Source organism: Pinus tabuliformis, chromosome 7 (genome assembly GCF_031772625.1).
Source record: "Pinus tabuliformis cultivar Carrire ecotype Pingquan chromosome 7, CPIR1, whole genome shotgun sequence".
Classification (NCBI taxonomy): domain Eukaryota; kingdom Viridiplantae; phylum Streptophyta; class Pinopsida; order Pinales; family Pinaceae; genus Pinus; species Pinus tabuliformis.
This window is the reverse complement of record NC_142293.1, coordinates 127,506,844-127,527,974: the sequence shown is the minus strand read 5'-3', so window position 1 is coordinate 127,527,974 and position 21,131 is coordinate 127,506,844. Positions and strand designations below refer to the sequence as shown.

General features: G+C 35.9%; 1 protein-coding gene and 1 pseudogene across 2 annotated transcripts; one reads left to right on the top strand and one right to left on the bottom strand.

Moving 5' to 3' along the window:
- Window positions 1-8,996: 8,996 nt before the first annotated feature.
- On the bottom strand, window positions 8,997-9,752 carry LOC149246107 (protein DMR6-LIKE OXYGENASE 1-like). Its single transcript, XM_089439829.1, has 2 exons — window positions 9,516-9,752; window positions 8,997-9,137 (listed from the first exon to the last, which is right to left on the bottom strand). Exons 1-2 carry the CDS (start codon window positions 9,750-9,752, stop codon window positions 8,997-8,999), a joined length of 378 nt encoding a protein of 125 aa, XP_089295955.1.
- An 8,457-nt stretch (window positions 9,753-18,209) lies between these two features.
- Window positions 18,210-19,215, top strand: LOC149246106 (histone deacetylase 19 pseudogene; annotated as a pseudogene). The gene is made up of 2 exons (XR_016262604.1): window positions 18,210-18,505; window positions 18,670-19,215. The product of XR_016262604.1 is annotated as a histone deacetylase 19 pseudogene (transcript).
- Window positions 19,216-21,131: the final 1,916 nt, after the last annotated feature.

The window sequence follows — 21,131 nt, the reverse complement described above, 5'->3', positions numbered from 1 at the left end:
GTCAACAACAATTCTGACCCTATCAGAGACTGGTGAGCTTCAGAGAATTCATGATAAATGGTTAAGTCAAACTGGATGCACCTCAGATGACGATCAACTCGAATCTAATCAACTAGGCCTGAAAAGCTTTTGGGGTCGTTTCCTGATTAGCAAAGTTGCATCATTCATTGCCATCTTTGTATTTCTGTGTCGTAGGATTTGTGAATTCATTCGTCAACCTTGGAACTCTGACAATGAAGATGGTGATGTCTCTGAATCCCATTCCCTTGCTTCTAGGAGTGCAAAAGTTCTACGATCATTTGCTAGTTATATTGACGAGAAAGAAATTGATGCAAGAGAAAAGAAGAGGCTCAAGAGGAAATGGATGGAGAATCAAGCCAGTGTAGGAGATGGCGCCAGTTCAATACAGGGTAAATAAAAGCTCCCTTTGCTTTAAATACTCGAAGAACCCTGTATCAGATGAAGGGGTTGACGACAAGGAAAAAATGGTTTCCATGTGTCGAATTTTGATGGGAGGGAACGATGAAAATGGAGCGAAGAGATTGGTTGGGCTGAACAGTGTTTGCCCAACTAACGCCATAGAGAAAACACCTTTTGGCGTAATTATATATATATATATATATATATATATATATATATATCATATAAAGCTATTGAAAAAATAAGTTTTATGGTTAAAATGTTTGAACTAGCCTCAGTATTTTGGTCCCATTTTATGTAAATCCAACAAAAATTCTTAGACTTGCAAGTTTAAGTTATGTATTCTATATAACATTCAAAATTACAATTTAAATAACGAAAAATTACACATTGTATTTTGCACTCTAAAAGAAGTTTGCACCTAAACAAATTTGATCTCTTTCGACTCATGTTAGATCTATGCTTGAGATGGATCCATATTAGTAGTAGTAGTCACAAATCAAATGTTGAGATTTATCTAAAAATAATTACGCCGTAAGGCGTTCCTCTTTGAAACGAACTCACCTAACTGCCACCGTGTACAGTTTTGCAACGTTCGATGAAATGTTAGACGATTAAAACAATATTGGGCGTTAGATCACCACCGACTCCTCCTACTTAATCGTAAACCGACTCGGTATTCCTTTGCTTTTCAACTTCTTCTTCAACCGTCCGAGTTCTTTTTCTTCACCAATAAATTCAACCAAACCAGCTCCTTCGTTAGATCACCACCGACTTCAACAGGCGATTCAGCCGTGCTTGCAACCAGATTCAGCCGTGCTTGCAACCAGCTCCTCTGGCTTTTTAATTTCTTCGAGGTTTCTACTGTTTCTTCAACTGAAGGGGCTTTTTAATTTCTTCGAGGTTTCCACTGTTTTTTGAAGACTAACCATCTGATTTTGATTTTGAGATATTTCTGAAATCTGCAATAAACATATAGAATACTTTCAGTTTTTATTGTTCTTGAATTCCTAGTGCTTAGATAATACCATAGCTCATTCTGGATTTCACTTTTTTGGGCAGATGACATTTATCATGTTGATGAATCGGCTCATTGGTTTTGACTCGGAGACTGCAGAATCGAAGATACTCATGCAGAGGTTTGCAGATTTTATGTCAGGACTCTGCGCGCTGCCAATTAAGCTTCCTGGCACTACTTACACGAAGTGTTTGAAGGTCACACCCACAACCCAAACCAGTTCGAAAAGGAAGTTAAATAATGTACAAAATCTATAAATCATTTGAAAAATCAAAACTATATTTACAGTTCTGATTTCATTTATATCTAACATGTTCCTATTGAAATAAGAAATAGTATTTGAAAAATCAAACCTATATTTACAGTTCTGATTTCATTTATTTCTAACATGTTACTACTGAAATAAGAAATACAATTTAGTTGCAAGTAAATAAATATCTATTTGGCCATCACTATATTATGAATATCTAACAATATTTATAGTTATCTAAAAAATTTGCAGTTTTAATACTTCAAGTAATATTGCAGGGCCGAGATCATGTGACCAAGACTCTAACAAATATTATTTCTGAGAGAAAAAGGCTGGGAAGAAGGTCTGTCAACACGGACTTCCTGGATAAAGTGCTGGAGTATCAAGCAGATCATGACGACGAGGAGTTTAGCGATCTTGTCATCGTCGATTTCCTCTTTGCACTTCTCTTGGCAGGATATGATACCACTTCCATCGCAATGACCATGGCTGTTCAGTATCTCACAGAGAATCCCAAAGCTCTTCAACAACTGAGGGTAAGTTCCAAATTTTGTTTCAGTCTCATCAGTCCTGTCTATTATTATTGCAAATATCATAATAGTGTGGATATAATTCAATGATAGATGTGCAGACCTAAGTTAATATGGACTGATAAAAAAATTTGAAGCATAATTTTCTAAAAGATAATTAAGATAAATTTTGCATATTTTTTGACAAATTTATATTAATTTTACCGTTACAATTCATATACAAAAATTAATTTTGTAAACAAGAAAACTGTATGGATTACACGTCTGGATCAAAATAACCTTTTTAAACTGTATATTGTGCAAAGAGAACACAAAGCTATCCTTCTCGCTAAAAAACAGAAACAGGAAAAGATGTTAAACTGGGAGGACTACAAATCCATGGAATTTACACGAAGTGTAATGATCTTTAGATCCTGACCATTTCAGATTTATTTGAGGTGAAGATGTCGTTTCTTCATGTCTTTGTGTTCATAATGGTCCTATCCGTACAAAAACAAATAGGATATATATAAACCCTGGATCTATTAATTGTTGTTTAATTGCCTTTTGATCCCTGTATTCAGGTTTAAGTTAGATTTATGGTACTTGGAACATCTTAAATTGGTAAGTGAATGAGTACTTATTTCAAAATTAAGATTTGACACTGATATCTCTGTTGGACCTCACAACAAAAGAGCACAAGTTTTTATATAAGTTACGTTGAGCTGCTAGTGTAATGGTTTCTTTTCCAAATAAAGAGTTAAGATGGATTTATCCTGAATGGAACTTCGTTAGTAAATGGATACTTCTAAAATTCAAATTTGAGATTGATGAAGACCTATTGGACTACTTTGCCTAGGACTGAATTATTACTTCGAGATTGTGCAAATTTCTTGTACTTGAATCTTCTACAATTGCTGAGATGAGCATATTCTTGATTTCTTTTTATGGTTGATATATCCAAGTCCAGTTAAGGTAACTTAAATTTTCTCTGCAGAGCGATGTTCAACTCTAGAAGGCGAGGAATCATTCAGCTGCTGGGAGACATTTTTTGAATTTGAGAAGATGAAGGTTTGATTTTCATAAACATTGATATTTGTTCTGTTTAGCATGTAAGAGTAAGAGGCCAGATGTAAGAAGTGATTATTATATCAGAATAGTTGAAAAGCATTAAGGAACAGAGCATCACGTAATTCTTCACTAAATCTCTTCTGCTGTAAACTTGTTTGCAGGTTTTGAGATTGGAAATCTTCATTGATCCCTCTGCTAAAGCTTGCACAGCCTATTCTCTATTATAGTTACTAACCCCTTTTCAGATCACGGGAAGCATTCTTTGACATTTATGTTAGGTTTAAATGGGTGGTGTAAGTCTACCCCTGTGGAAACCTGAGGACCAAAGTGTTGTGCAGATTGGAGGCGTCTGCATCAAAACATAAAGGCATACTTTTCTCATAGAAGAACACTGTTAAAAATTCCATATGTGAGCATAATGCATACTTCGCAAATGCAAAATATGAATATATCTTGCTGTGATATGCTTTGTACACACTAGCTTGAGCACTCTAGTATTGTTCACAGCAAATGAGAAGATCCACTGATCTCCATTGTCCTTCACAAAATACACTACTTATTGAATAACAGTGAACTTAAAAATGCTTATGAAGGTTATAAATTTTCAACATAAACACATCAAAATAGTCACTAAATACACCACAATGGCAACCCCAACAACACAGAGATGTTTGACCCTGGCCGAAAACAACCATCCATACATTGCAATCAAGATAGCTAATAAATAGAATTAATACAATTATACCAATCGATGTGATGAAGTATATTCCATGAAATCGCAATGTTTGAGATAACTGCATTTAAGATAGAAAAAAAATGCCACAATAATATTTTTGTCCAGATAGAGTACAAACCCTTCGCACAATTCTTTCAGGAAAAAGGATGATATTGAAGAATGTAGCTAAATTAAAGGCATATTTGACCATACCATAGGTGAATAACCTAAAATAACCATCCATATACAATTACACCAATTGATATGATGAAGCATATTCCATGAAATTGCAATGTCTGAGATAACTACATTGGAGAAAAAATTTTGTCACAATGACATTATTGTCCAGATAGGGTACAAACCCTTCATACCATTCTTTCAGGAAAAAGGATGAGAATGAAGAATGTAGCTATTTCTTAGCTGCTATAAAGTAAAGGTGATTTGACTATACCATGGGCGAATAGTATATTAAGAAATAAGTTAACTTCCAGTTCAAAATTTATGCAGAAAACTACAATTTCTCTCTAATATTTAGAGATAAAAATAGAATCGAATAAAAATAATTAGGCTATATCCTGCACTAGTACCTCCAAAACATATTCCTATTTTGCACTCTCACAAGATCCGGCAGGGTATTCCAAAGCAATTTCTTTCTGCTCTGCAATCCCTTGTTCAACTAGGCATCAAAAGGAGGTTCTTTCACACCATTCCCTCCCTCTGTTAGAAACCTCTCTTGCAGATAAAACAACAGCAATTTCTGTAGAGCAGAGATCTCTCTAACCTTGCCTTCCAACTCACCTACTCTGGTTTCAAGCTCTCCTGCTCTTTCATTCATTCTTGTATCCAACAGCCTTATGAGCTCATCTTGAATCACCTTCTGTATCATCTGGGACCTCTTATACTCATCCACTTCCTGAAGCCACAGATCTGCGAATTGGCAATCTTTCCAGGCCTCGAACCAAGGGCCTCCCATTGTATAATGTATAGCTTTGGGAAGTTCCTTGTCATCAATCTCATTGTGACCAACAAGGAAATTCCAGGTGTAGGGAATGGGTCCAATATCATTGTCATCAAGCCAATTTTGATGTGTTTATGTTGAAAATTTATAACCTTCATAAGCATTTTTAAGTTCACTGTTATTCAATAAGTAGTGTATTTTGTGAAGGACAATGGAGATTAGTGGATCTTCTCATTTGCTGTGAACAATACTAGAGTGCTCAAGCTAGTGTGTACAAAGCATATCACAGCAAGATATATTCATATTTTGCATGTGCGAAGTATGCATTATGCTCACATATGGAATTTTTAACAGTGTTCTTCTACGAGAAAAGTATGCCTTTATGTTTTGATGCAGACACCTCCAATCTGCACAGCACTCTGGTCCTCAGGTTTCCACAGGGGTAGACTTACACCACCCATTTAAACCTAACATAAATGTCAAAGAACGCTTCCCGTGATCTGAAAAGGGGTTAGTAACTATAATAGAGAATAGGCTGTGCAAGCTTTAGCAGAGGGATCAAATGAAGATTTCCAATCTCAAAACCTGCAAACAAGTTTACAGCAGAAGAGATTTAGTGAAGAATTACGTGATGCTCTGTTCCTGCAAACAATTGCGGTATTTATGAATGCAAACCACTAAAATATTCAGGTTGGGGATGAATAATCTACAGGGGACAACACCAATCTTTAGATTGCCGAAAAGCTAGAAAAGCTGTCTTTATTCCATTATCTCTAATCTTTGATACAAAGAAAAGTCCCTAGATAACTAGCATACCGGCCCTACAATCGCTTCCCTCGGTGTATGGCTCATCTGAGCACATTCTTTATCCCCCTATGACAATTATAAGCACTGGATATACATCTATACCAAACCAGACTCCCGTTTAATGAGCTTAAAAAAGGCCAGTGGATTGTGACAGATCTCATTGATGGTATGTCCTTCTGGAATTGCCACAGTTGAGTTGTAGAAGTAGCCTGCCCAGCCTGCCCACCTTTTGTCCACGTTTCCTTGTTAGCACCTATTCCCTGGTTAGTTTTTCTTTCTTCACATCATGTAGTGCGGTTTCTTTCCACTAATCATTCTGCTGAGTTGTAAGGAATCTTAAAAGATAACCACGACTGCAGTTGAGGTTAGCCTAGCTAAACTGTAACTTTACATTAGATTATGCTTATTATCATATTCATTTTAAGTCCATTTGAATATCTGTTTGCCCAATACAGCACATGGTCAGTGCTGCCTTGTCCTGCACTCTTCAAATGTAGAACTGCTCGAGGAAGGTTAAGAGAGAGGGCAATCACATCACTGAGGATCATGAAATGAGACAAAGAGAAACAATATTATTAAGAGGATGACGCAAAAGCAAATTGGATATGGAAGTATATGAAGATATAACTAAGACTTTCACACTTAACTTCCAATTCCTATTACCATTTACTTGCCTAATAACATTTCATTCCATGTTCTCTCTTTGACACATGCTAATGTATTACGTAAACAATTTACATAATGTGACCATTGCTATAACGCCATAACACTGTGACACCACCCTTGATGGTCACAACAATGACAAACATAGCTAAAAACATCCCTTCCCAGGTTCTATCGAAGAATGGTTGTTTAAAATTAAAAACCAATTGTTGAGACCATGAATAAAGTCCCACACCAAAGAAATGTAAAGATTCCTAAACCACTTTTCCTAAAAATAAAGAATAAAAAAATAGCAGATTAGTTTCCAGCAGTTATAGTAACCTAAAAGACTTTGATGAATCAAATTTAGTAGTATAAATCAAACCCTTACATGAGTGCTGGGAAAAGCAGATGTTTGAAGCGTTTCCTGTACTTCACTTGACAAATTCTTTTTCAGCTTGCTCAAGATGAATGCAACTTGATCAGGAGTTGCAACAATAGAAGTTATTTGATACCCATTGTCCCAACGTCTGTGAATACCTTCACTTGGATAGAGAAAATCAAGCTCAACAGCTTTACTTGGATTTCAATTCAATAAGGAAACAGAAGTGTTGGTTGCTTCTGCCATGAACCTGTTAGGCAGGCCTTTATCTTCAACATGTTCCTAGCAATTACCATCATGGTTCTATTATTTCATTTAGGCACCCCATTTTATTGAGGCATATATGGAAGAGTCGGCTACTTTTTATGCCTTGGTGCTTTGGTGATCTTTAAAAAATATCTTGAAACATATTCCACTATCCCCTGTCCTCGGACTCTTCATCTTTTTGTCACTGAACTTTTCAACTTGCATGGCAAATGCAACCTGAACTTCTGTGAAGAATAAAAATAATGCTATCTAATTTTTCAGAACAAAAAGATCACCTGATTTGAAAACCATGCATTCCTTCACATAACCACACCCCATTGATTTCCAGCAGTTGCCATTGATGTCACATAAAATCCCTCTTTCGATTTCCTACTAATCCATTTAAATGGAAAAAAATCGCTCACTTTATATGATTGTTGTTTATAGAGTGTACCTAAGAAAAACCGTGCATCATCAGATCACTACAAGGAAGTTTAGTAAACACTCAAAAGCCTCAGCGTCAAGAGTATTTCCCAGAAGCACAAACATTATCGATATTACTCCAACAGTCTAGAGTAACAATCAATACCCCAACTGCAACAACATGGGTTCCTTTATTTTAGGAACTACTATGGCTAAATCAAACTCCAGCAAACATTTATGCTACTGTTTCTTCAACTGAAAGGGGCTTTTTAATTTCTTCGAGGTTTCCACTGTTTTTTGAAGAGGAGGTTCAGGTATGCTTGGACCTTGGTTAACTGTGTGAAGCGGAGTCTAGGGCGATCAGATTCTACGAGATACCCTAGCCTTTTCGGGTTATCCTTCTCTTTTTTAAAATATTCAACAGGTGATCAATTCCTCATCAGGGTTTGTTTTGGTTTCCCCTTAATTCTCTGTTTCTCTTTCTTACAAAAGAATTTATAAGAATCTGAGACATACTCATCAGGGTCTGTTTTCGTTTGTATATCTTACGGTTTATTTCAGAAGGCTTGTGTAGATCCCTGCCCTCAAAATTTAATATGTTTTAACTATTTCGCTACAGAAATAACAACTGGGACTATAGTAAGTGGTTTCTTGAGCAACATTCTGGGGTTTATCCTGCTATAGTATTTGCTTCTTGTGTTTGAGATTTATAAGGTTAGTTCATGGTATAATATTTGCTACTGTTGTCTGAAGATTTGAGGGCGAACTAATCTTTGCAATAACCATATAATTGTTTTTTTCATACGTAACATATAGCACGAGCAGTTAGAGATCCAACAGCATAACCACTAGAATCAATGCAAGCATAACTTCTGTTAGATCGATAGCAGTTTCACGAAATAGTTTTGGTTTCTGATGTCACATAGACACTTTTTTTTGTTCAACTATTCTGTAATGGTCCCCTGCATAAGGGGGTTGGGTTTTTATGTCAGGTCTCTGTATCATAGGGTTTGTCCTGCGACTGCCATACTTGTCATTAATGTTGTGTAATGGGTTTCTGCATGTTCTGTTTCAAATCGATACTTCTGTAACATTGGGCTAGTTCTACTGTTTGAGCACTAAATGCGTTCACATAAGGCACATGTCAAAGCATGTCAATGCTCTCGTACACGCAATTGGCCAATTAGTTACCTAAAGGTAGATAGGTCGGTGTTGTTTTGTGTTCTAATTTAGGCTAGACCAATGGTTTTTTGATAGTTGAGAGTAGGTTTAAATGTGCAAAGATTGGAATTGAAAATAAAATTATGTTCAATAGTTAAAACTATGTAATCATCTTTTATTCATCCAGAGGGCAACGGGGTTATTGGATGGTCCAGTGATAGTGATAATGTTGATAATGGCTCCCTTAAATCAAATTCAACAACAAATTTCATTCACCGTTGTTCTCTGCATATTCAATTTTGAAATGGTCCAACACTGTCTTATTCTTTAATTCCTGGCTCCAGAAAATTCTCATGAATTCTCCAAACTTATATCCTTTGTACCAAGTTGGATGCTATTCATCAACCAGGGACGCTGCAGGGGCAATGAAGGCATCCTCCGAGGGACCATAAAACGTAGGAATTGATATACGTGCAGCAGATGCATTCGTTACTGCTCGATGTTCCACACTTCTGAATCTACCATTGCTCACAACCTGACAAATTATTAGCATTAATAATAACATTGTCAAATTCCCATTGCTCACAACCTGATAAATTATTAGCATTAGCATTAGCATTAATATGTGGCCATAAAAAAGAATAGTACATACCCTCAGATGTGAAATTTGAACCAGTCACTAGATCTTATTAACACATCAGACTGACATTAAAAATATAGATTAAATAATACTACAACTCTGAAAGTAATAGCCTCAAAAAATTCAGGAATAGAAAACTGATAAGAAATATTCTAGAATATCCATGGCAAGCTTAATTTGTAACATAGGGCCTTTTTGGTGTGCGTAGAGGATAATCCAGAGATATTAAAAGAAAAGCACTGGAAAGAGAAGGGGGATCGAAGTATGATGTACCTGGAAAAATCCATCTTCCTCGCACGCATGGCGGATTTCTTCAACTACCCTTGTTCTGTTGGGGCCATCCAGGTCCTGGAGATCCACCACCAGAATGCTCTCAGAGTAAGACACCTCAGACAGGTGGGGGCGTTCACTGGGAGGCAGGATATATTTATCTTGAACTTGAAGATGATTTATTCCATTGGACAGCAGCTTTTCGACAGCATTCACATCCTGGGTCAGGACTTCTTCCATTGTAGATGGCATATTTCTTTCTCGAGTGCTGTAAAATTGGCAGTGGCACCTACCTATTGCTGTGCAAAACTAAACTTCAATTCGCACACCAGAAATAGGATATCGGATGATGGGCAAAAGAAGAGTGAACATTTAAGTGTGTGCATGTAGATCTCTGCAAATGAATTGAAAAGACATCCCCATGTTAAAGTTTTCAATATACACTATACAGTTTTACTACTATTTTTTACTCTCTTTCTTTTAATTTTCAGAATCGAAAGAGAGGATGAATTACATTTAATGAATAGCAAAAGAATTTAAAAGAAGAATTATAAATTCTGGTTATGTTGTTCAAATTCACAGCAAGAGCACTTTGGCATCATTTTCGATTTTCTAAATGTGCTATGCATGGCTATCGCGGTGCATAAGTTAGCCCAAGCAGTGAAGATTTCACAAGAGTTGTAGGCTTTGGAAGACAAGTCAGAGTGGAAAATGAGAATCCTTACAAGGTCTGGGCCATCCCCATAATGTACAAAGTTCGGAATTTTAGGCTATATCAGTGGTTTTGTTAGGGTTTTTGAGGGGTTTCGGTGGATTTTATTTTTGTTTATTTGCTTCTTTGGATTTCTTCAAAGACCATGTAATAATCCTGTTGATGGTAGAGCTATATGTTGGTAACTATCCCTGGGCTTGGTATTTGATGTTCTGTAAACTAGTCTGCTTTTTGATCTGGATCTCTGTTGCTCTCGATGAGCTCTCTGTTGATCTCTTTAATTGCAATCTGAATATGCACTATACGGTTTTACTATCTCATCATCATGGTTTCTTCCGTATGTGTTTTTAAAAATGACACGTTTCACGAAATGGTTTTGGTTTTTGATGTCACATAGACACTTTTTTTTGGTTCAACTATTCTGTAATGGTCCCCTGCATAAGGGGGTTGGATTTTTATGTCAGGTCTGTGTATCATAGTGTTTGTTCTGCCACTGCCATACTTGTCATTAATGTTGTGTAATGGGTTTCTGCATGTTCTATTTCGAATCGATACTTCTATAACATTGGGCTGGTTCTGCTATTTGAGCACTAAATACGTTCACATAAGGCACATGTCAAAGCATGTCAATGCTCTCGTACACACAATTGGCCAATTAGTTGCCTAACGGTAGATAGGTCGGTGCTGTTTTGTGTTGTAATTTAGGCTAGACCAGTGGTTTTTTGATGGTTGAGAGTAGGTTTAAATGTGCAAAGATTGGAATTGAAAATAAAATTATGTTCAATAGTTAAAACTATGTAATCATCTTTTATTCATCCAGAGGGCAATGATTTTATTGGATGGTCCAGTGATAGTGATAATGTTGATAATGGCTCCCTTAAATCAAATTCAACAACAAATTTCATTCACCGTTGTTCTCTGCATATTCGATTTTGAAATGGTCCAACACTGTCTTATTCTTTAATTCCTGGCTCCAGAAAATTCTCATGAATTCTCCAAACTTATATCCTTTGTACCGAGCCGGATGTTGTTCATCAACCAAGGACGCTGTAGGGGCAATGAAGGCGACGCATGGTCGATTTCTTCAACTACCCTTGTTCTGTTAGGTCCATCCAGGTCCTGGAGATCCACCACCGGAATGCTCTCAGAGTAAGACACCTCAGACAGGTGGGGGCGTTCACTGGGAGGCAGGATATATTTATCTTGAACTTGAAGATGATTTATTCCATTGGACAGTAGCTTTTCGACAACATTCACATCCTGGGTCAGGACATCTTCCATTGTAGACGGCATATTTCTTTCTCGAGTGCTGTAAAATTGGCAGTGGCACCTACCTATTGCAGTGCAAAACTAAGCTTCGATTCGCACACCAGAAATAGGATATCAGATGATGGGCAAAAGAAGAGTGAACATTTAAGTGTGTGCGTGCAGATCTCTGCAAATGAATTGAAAAGACATCCCCATGTTAAAGTTTTCAATATACACTATACAATTTTACTACTATTTTTTACTCTTTCTTTTAATTTTCAGAATCGAAAGAGAGGATGAATTACGTTTAATAAATAGCAAAAGAATTTAAAAGAAGAATTATAAATTCTGGTTATGTTGTTCAAATTCACGGCAAGAGCCAATTGGCATCATTTTCGATTTTCTGAATGTGCTATGCATGGCTGTAGCGGTGCACAAGTTAGCCCAAGCAGTGAAGCTTTCACAAGAGTTGTAGGCTTTGGAAGACAAGTCAGAGTGGAAAATGAGAATCCTTACAAGGTCTGGGCCATCCCCATAATGTACAAAGTTCGGAATTTTAGGCTATATCAGTGGTTTTGTTAGGGTTTTTGGGGGGTTTCGGTGGATTTTATTTTTGTTTATTTGCTTCTTTAGATTTCTTCAAAGACCATGTAATAATCCTGTTGATGGTAGAGCTATATGCTGGTAGCTGTCTCTGGGCTTGGTATTTGATGTTCTGTAAACTAGTGTGCTTTTTGGGCTTGGTATTCAATGTTCTGTAAACTAGTCTGCTTTTTGATCTGGATCTTTATTGCTCTCAATTAGCTCTCCGTTGATCTCTTTAATTGCAATCTGAATATGCACTATACGGTTTTACTATCTCATCGTTATGGTTTCTTCCGTAAGTGTTTTTAAAAATGACACGTTTCACGAAATAGTTTTGGTTTCTGATGTCACATAGACACTTTTTTTTGGTTCAACTATTCTGTAATGGTCCCCTGCATAAGGGGGTTGGGTTTTTATGTCAGGTCTCTGTATCATCGGGTTTGTTCTGCGACTGCCATACTTGTCATTAATGTTGTGTAATGGGTTTCTGCATGTTCTGTTTTGAATCGATACTTCTGTAACGTTGGGTTGGTTCTGCTGTTTGAGCACTAAATGCGTTCACTTGGCCAATTAGTTGCCTAACGATAGATAGGTCGTTGCTCTTTTGTGTTGTAATTTAGGCTAGACTAGTGGTTTTTTTATGGTTGAGAGTAGGTTTAAATGTGCAAAGATTGGAATTTTAGGCTATCTAAGCGGTTTTGTGATTAGACCCATCTCCAGTATCTCATGGCAACTCAAGCTCAAGCCTCAGCAAGCAACCATCAAGAGCATTTTGAGTCTTTCTCCACCCCCAGTTAAAATGCCACTCAGTTCCTGCTGCGTTAGCTCTTTTAAGTCATTCTCTTTCCTCTCCATTTTCAATTACAAGCCCACCTTCAATCGCATAAAACATTCATACTCTGTTAGTGAATGTACACCCGATTCAATAACCCACAACTTCAACACCTTTTAGATCACCTTCAAAAACTTGGGTATTTCTCAGTTGATATATGCACAACACAAAACAACATTCTCAAGGATGTGGGTAAGCAAACTCTGTCAGTGGCATCCATGCTCTTGTTCACCTCTTTGATTCAGCAAGTCCAGTTGACACCATCTTTAGCAATTACCCAAATCCTGAACTCAGACTTTCAATCCAACATGGCCTCAAAAGAGCCAGAGGCATACAAACATTAAGACCTTAAATTATTTACAAAATGTAGGCCACCATTATACCATTTAATGGGAGAATAATGAGTACCCATCAACATCATTACCATAGGTTTCTCCCATAAAATGGTTTTGGGGTCAATGTCAATAGTGAAAATATCATCTACATAATAATCAACATTTTTTATATCCGCTTCTCATGGGATTGAATTTGAAGAGCCACACTTGATTCTTTAAGACAATTTAAGTACATATAGGTTATAGTTTTAATGTTATAGTTAATGTGTTAGGTATTAAAGTTTATGTCTTCTAACATTTTAGGAGTTACAATGTGTTTATGATGAGAGTGTACTAGGGGTCATAATTTTTAGAATTCATTGTGTTAAAAATCATATTGCACTATGGTTTACTTAATAATAGAGTTATTCCCTTAAGGATTATAAGGTAATAAATGCCATTTTTTTCTTAATGGTAATAGTGGTTAGAAGTTGCATTTTGGAAGGGTTTGCAATTCTCCAAGAGTGATCAAAGTATATTATGGTTTATATAGGATATGGGACATATAAGTATTTTGACTTTCATAATGGTTTTTGGTTAAGACACATTGTATTTGATATTATAGTGACCATAGTGGTGAAAGGTTACTTTAAGAAAGGGAAAAAATTAGTGGGGCTAATATATAGTGCAATATATATGAATATCTAATAATAAATTCATTATAGGTATTTTTATTCTTCATGAAAGTATTATTTTGTTGTATTTGCATTCTTCAATTTATGCCTTACGACGTTTCCTTTGCAACATCTGGTGCAAATGCTAGTTATGCCCATGTTAATCTTTTTTTTTGTGTGGAAAGAATTATATTAAATTTGAAGACAAGAGATCATATTAAGGATTACAATGAGTCATATGGATCTGTCATAGGGAGATTGGATCATAACAAAAAATGTACCCTTCAAAGGGATAGGAGAGACAACTTGAAACTAACAAAACCAACATCAAACAAGCATGTTACAAGATAGTGGCCTATTTGGCCTTGAAAAAATTAAATGCAAAAATGAAACTATAAACCAAAACCATAACACAATCAAGTAATAGGATCAAAATCAAATCCTGCCACTGGGATAGGAGCTACAGGGTCTATTGGAGGTCTAATAGTTGTCAGAGGGATGTCAAGATGTTGCTCAATCCTCACCAACCTGCGGTTTATCTTCTCCAACATGTTATCATAATATTTTAGGTGCTCATCCATGTGATCCAAGGATTGTAACAGGTCCATCAAAGACTCATGGCGATCCAACATAGTACATCCTAAGAGGGACTTCATTTGCCAGTTCAAATCTACTGTCTACATATACTGATTAAATCTTTCTCGTGTATGCCCCATATCAGGATCCATTGTATCCACTCTTCCAACACTTTAGAATCTAAAGGGGAAGTTTAGTGGGAAGAGGCTTCCCTTTCAAACCAGGCCAATTCTTCCTATACGTGCACTGGGATCTGCTCCCTAGGAAGCTTCTAGACCGTAACCAATGATCTTGAGTCTTGGTTAAATTATTAGCACCAATTGTGAAGCACCAACACCCAAGAACAAAAGAACCCATAGAACCTTTAGGACATAAATAACAATAGCAATAACCAGTTTATACACTCCCCATTGAAGTATCATAGGGCCAAAGTTCCCTTAGTCTCCATACCCTTCTCTATTTTCCACCTGGCAGAGGATAAACACCAAAATTAAAAACACCAACTACCCCTAATATCCAAGTGAGAGGGAAGGAGGTTCCTTGAATTGATTCTAAAAGGAACTAACAATAAGCATAGCCAAAAGGAGGATACGAAACATTAGAATGGTTGTTACCTTAAGGAATAATAAAGAAGCTCTGCCTTTATTGTCTGAGACAAATAGCAAAAAGCTATATTGGTTCTAGCTTCCCCGTTTGAGAGCGTGATGATCTACAGTCCCACTCGCTAGAATTAGAATTTATCAAAATAAAACTCCCTAACTGAAAACACAAACAATTATTCCTTGGCTTAACATACCTGGGTGTGGAATGACACTTCAACCTGCATTTTTTTCCGGGTTTTCTCACCCCCTTGTCGCTTATATCCTCATCCTCACAACCAACCTCAGTCTAGATTGCAATCTAAACAATCTCCTCTTGCTCTAGACTACAAAATCCCATAGGTGAATTAACATAGACATGCTAAGCGTTATTGCCCCCCTCATCGTCGCATGTGCAATGCTGCATTTGCCATAATCCCTATGACCTTTCATCTATCCAAATGTTGGGATAGTTAATAGTGTCTCATCACTGTTACACTTGCTGGGGGTGTGTTGCCATGTCTCTTGGCGTGTTGGTTAGGTGGGGCGGTGGTGGCTCGCCCTCTCCACCTCTTGCGTCGTTACTCACCCCATCCAAGGATGCCCTTGTTAATCTTTTAATTAAATTGATTAATTGAAAAAAAAAGCTTATATGAACATTTGCCATATGAATATGGTTTATGGAATTTTGGGCATGTAGTATTAGTAAGCTATGGTATTGAGTCATGGTATTATAATAAAGTTTATTTATAAATTAAGAATCTCCATGGTAAAGTGGGGGGTGAATCTCCATGGTTAAAAATCTAGTTACATGATTTTTTTAACTATATACTCATATATTGAGCAACCATATAAATTAAAACACTTACTACATTATACATCTTACATTGCCAAAATATAAATAAATCATAAAAATTAACTAAATTGCAACAACTTTATTTTAAACCAGCCTAGATCCATCTTAAATCTATATCTAGTATCTACCAAGCGCAACTGAGAGGCATCATCAACTAAGGAGTTAAGTAAGTTGGTACTCTTGCATACCATAATGAATTTCCTCAAGCCTTTAGATAGACTTCATCATAACAAATACCATGGACTATGCTATACCATGGACTTGTAAACCACTATCATGACTAACTCAAACTTAAATCAATAATAACAAGCCTAGATCCATCTTAACTCCATATCTATCAAGATCTGAGAGGGATCAAATCTCTCGAGGTGCAAACCTCTTTTTTGAGTGCAAAACTTGAGAAAAAGTCTCTCAAGAGATTTGATATTTTTGAGAGTTTGATAAATCTAAAGTTAAGATGGATCTAGAATGGTTTAATTATTATTAATTATTAATTATAATTATAAATTTCAATTTAATTTATAAATTTTATTGAGTCAAAATGTTTATATATAATTAATTAATTATAATTTGACAAAGTTAAAATGTTTAGATAACACAACATAACTTAGAACATGACTAACATTAGAACATGTCTTCCATATTGAACTTGAGAGTGTTCAACTTGAAAGTGTAATAAAATTAAATTAAAAAAATATTTTGATTATGAAATGAGAGATGATTTTGGGCATATGGTATTGATAAGTCATAGTATTGTAACAAAGGGCATTCCCAACTTAATAATATCTATGGTAAAGTAGGGGTGAATATCCATGGTTTAAAATTTTGTTATATTGTAAGTATTAAGTTTTTATGTGTTTATTAATGAAATTTAAATATTATTACAAAATTATTAATTTAACTTATATGGTAAAATAGATCTTAATTTATAGCTATAATTTATATCTTATATATTTTAATGTGATAGGGGCCTTAGATATAACTTAAAAGTAATTATACTCTTTTTCGTTTTAAATTTAATTTAAAAAATGTTATAAAATTAAATTCAAATAAAATATTTATAAAATATTTTGATTGTGAAATGAGAGATAGTTCTAGGGCATGTTGTATTGATGAGCCACACTATTAGCCCATGGTATTGTAGTAAAACCTATTTACAAGTTAATAATATCTATGGTAAAGTGAGTGTGAATATCCATGGTTAAAAATATTGTTATATTTTAAGCTTATTGTAAGTATTAAAGTTTTAACGTACTTATTAATTAAATTTAAATATGGTTACAAAATCATTATTTTAATTTATAAAGTAAAATTGATTTTAACTTATAATAAATTGAATTTTATTATTTTATTACTTTTAATTTTTTAGGAACAATACAACATTTCTTCATACTACGCTCTATATTACTATATTTAATTTAATTATTATTTTAATTTGACCAAGTCAACATTACATTACACTACACAAATAGATTTATTATTATTTAATTGAGCCAACAAGTATTTTTTTACAAATCCCTTACATCTTATAAATTGAACGATATTTAAAAATGTTTACTTTCTTACATTACATCTACATATCTCCTTATATTGTAGAGCGCCCCAACTATATTTAATTTTATTATTATTTTAATTTAACTCAGTCAGCATTACATTACATAAATATATATTAATATATATTTTTTAATTTGACCAATCCAACATCACATCACATTACATTACATCACATTACGTAAAGCTCACATAATGTTTTACAACAATGAATTTCCTCAAACTTTTAAATAAACTTGATCATAACAAATACCATAGACCTGTAAACCTTCATCAAATTTATCTTAATAATGATTATGTTTTAATTTTAATTTGACCTTATCATTATAAGTTTACAAAAACATACATACTCTAACTCTTAGATTTGGAACTTATAACTTTTTATTAAAAAACACATACTCTTAATCATTAAACCACTCAAACTATATTAAATTAAATATAATATAATAAATAAAAAATAATTTATCCAATAATTATATATTTCTATAAATAACTTTCTATTATTCCATAATTTCACTCCTCCTATGAAGTTTAAACCTAAATATAAGAAAACTAAATTCTACTTAAACCAACTCATCTCTACCGGGTATAAAATTACCTTTCTATATAATAATAATTTATTACTGCTTCAACCCTATATCTATATAATAACAATAATAATTTATTAATATTATTAGATGTTAAACAATAATAATTTATTAATATTATTAGATGGTACATTTAACAGGGAAAACCTACCTACGAACGTGCCATGAAATACCGTAACAAAACTATTTTGTCGCCTAAATTTAAGTTTGCCACTACCTGGTTTTGTTACATGCTTGAGAATTAACCTATAAATAAACACTAATATATATATACCTAAATCCCAGGTTTAAATAAAAGCTACTTGTGTTCGTCGCATCCTTCTCTTCTCTGATTGGGGATTTCTCTGGATTTTGCCATACAGTCAGATAGCAACGAAACATTGCAGAGGTACGTAAGCTTTAGTTTTACCTGTAGGCATTCGTTCTACTGTGTATTTATCTAGTCCATAGGAACGAGACATCGGAGATTAGAGGTGAGAGGTAAGTAAATTTTGGCTTCTCCCGCGTGCGTTGGTTTTCCTGTCTATTTACAGGACACCCATTTGAGTTTCTATTGCAGAGAGTCTATTTAATCCATTTCTATGGTATATGAATGGTTTTAGTACATGGCATTAATATCAGATATTGAAACAATTTTAAAACAGGACATGGAGGAGTCTGGCAATGCTCTGGTATCAGGGCCTGATGGGAGTAAGAGAAGAGTTACATACTTCTACGATGCAGACATTGGTAATTATTACTATGGGCAAGGCCACCCAATGAAGCCACACCGCATGAGAATGGCCCACAACTTGATTGTCCACTATGGCCTCCACCAGAGGATGGAAGTTTGCAGGCCTCATCTAGCACAGAGCAAGGACATCCGTGCCTTTCATACTGATGATTACATACATTTCTTGAGTAGTGTAGCACCAGACACTCAGCAGGAGCAGCTGAGGCAGTTGAAGAGGTTCAATGTGGGGGAGGACTGCCCTGTGTTTGATGGGCTTTTCAATTTTTGCCAGTCTTCTGCAGGAGGCTCAATTGGGGCAGCCCTTAAACTCAATAGGAAGGATGCAGACATTGCCATCAACTGGGCGGGGGGGCTCCACCATGCCAAGAAGTGCGAGGCTTCGGGTTTCTGCTATGTCAATGATATTGTGCTTGGCATCCTGGAATTGCTAAAGGTCCATCAGGTAATTGTCACCTAATTTTTAATTTAAAATTAATTTTTTAAATAGAAATTGATTTAGAGAAATACACCCCAAGTACAAGGCTACACCGTATAACATGGATTTTTAAGGTTTAGGTTAAAGGTCTTTATATATTTTGCCAAAATTACCCAAGAACGAGGCTTCACTGCATGACAGGGATTTCTTTTGGTTTAGGTGCAAGGTTTTTGGGGTATCTATTTTGCCAAAATCACCTTGATTACGTGACTGCGCTATAATAAGGTCTTCTTTTGGCTTTTAGGTGGAAGGTCTTGGGGTATCTATTTTAGCAAAATCACCCAGGACTTGTGTGAGCCTCGTCTTTTTGAAACATGCCATTCGTGTGGGGCATAACTCAGCGAAGGGAATTCTGGTGGATGGCTTAGTCCTTTGACCTCACTGGCAAACCATGTGCACACTCTTTGTTCCTTGGCCACCATGATGACAAAACAACAAGCGATCTCCTATTGGTGCTTGTGCCACTGTGACAGCATGTACTGTTTTGCTTGTGCAACCCTCTCCATCTTCCTTTCTGATAATTTCCAGCTCTCCTTAACTCTTTTAATTTTTTTTTTTTTTCATTTTTCCCTAATGGTACTTTGTCTCTTGCCTGTATTTAGCCTTGGACAGAATTTAGCACCGAATCAGGGCTGCATTCCCAAACAGCCCAACTCTCTGACAGCACCTTTCCATGAGATAGCGTTCAGGCCCGAAGGTGTTGTCACTATCTCAGGACCTCCTTGGCTAATTATTGGCATGGCAGTCATTTGTTTAACATTCCTTTTTATGCTCTATTGCGTACCAAAAGCAATTTGATTGATCCATACATTATGACTGCCAGAAGTATGTTCTCATCGATTTATAGATGGGACTCACCCGAGTGCTCACTGCCTTTAGTGTTTGGGTATCCAAATCTGAAACTACCTTGACCAAAAAGAATTCAACAGACACTTTAGATGTTGGTGCCTGTGTTTTCCGGTTGCAGACTTTATAGTTTCTGTAAGATTTCCCATGCCACAGTTAAAAGATGGGTGCCCTAAAGTGGTCCATGGTTTTTGCACTTTATACTGACCATACACATATCCCAGTGGATGACTATGGCTGTGGTATTTCTTTGTGCATTGGCCATACACGATCAACCCTAGGACAACCATCAGGTCTTTATATGCATCCTAGCAATGTTTCAAGGTATGCTGAAGTCCCTTCTTTTGAGTCCCTTACCTTGATTTAGATGTGTGATTGTTTCTTTCCATTTGATTTCTAGTGCCATGGTAGGGTCTCCCTTCATCCTTGGCCTTCCATTTCACATGTTTCGGTATAGTAGGTGATTTGGCCAACCTATTTGGTTCTTTCCCCTTCTATTTAGGATTTTTCTTAGGCTGCATGCACTGGATGGGTTCTTGGTTAGTCGAGGAGCCTCCTTTGCATCCTTGAATGCCTTTAATTGTTAAGTTTAGGTATGTTCTATGCTTAGAGCAATTTATTTCATTTTTCACAGTTAGTTCAATATCTTTTCCAGATTAGCAATCACATAAGCATTAAAGTAAACTGCAGATAGAACATAAATATAAATCGCAGAGGACAAGCCAAGACAAGAGGACACAAGATGTGGCGCTAGCTAGGGACAAACCCCAATGTGGGGAAACCCTTGATCATTTCTTCTTATATGTTCTTCAATAGTTCAGCAGAGAATAGATCATCTCCACATGAGATCAGTTGAAGACATGCTGCTTCAACTGATTCTCGAAGGTGACTCCTTCACCTATCATTGTGCTGCATCTCGTCCATGTGCTACACCTCACCGTGCTGCACTCATCATCACAGTGCTGGACCTAATGACCATGCTATGCACTTCATGCTGCTGCTCCTGTCACTGTGCTTCTCCAATCACTGGGTTGCTCTCATCACAGATCTGC

Excerpts from the sequence above, each read along its gene's own strand:
- LOC149246107 (XM_089439829.1), bottom strand. The coding sequence starts at position 9,752 with ATGGAAGAAGTCCTGACCCAGGATGTGAATGCTGTCGAAAAGCTGCTG. Across the intron at positions 9,138-9,515 it reads AGGAAGATGGATTTTTCCAG|GTTGTGAGCAATGGTAGATT; the intron begins GTACATCATACT and ends ATAATTTGTCAG.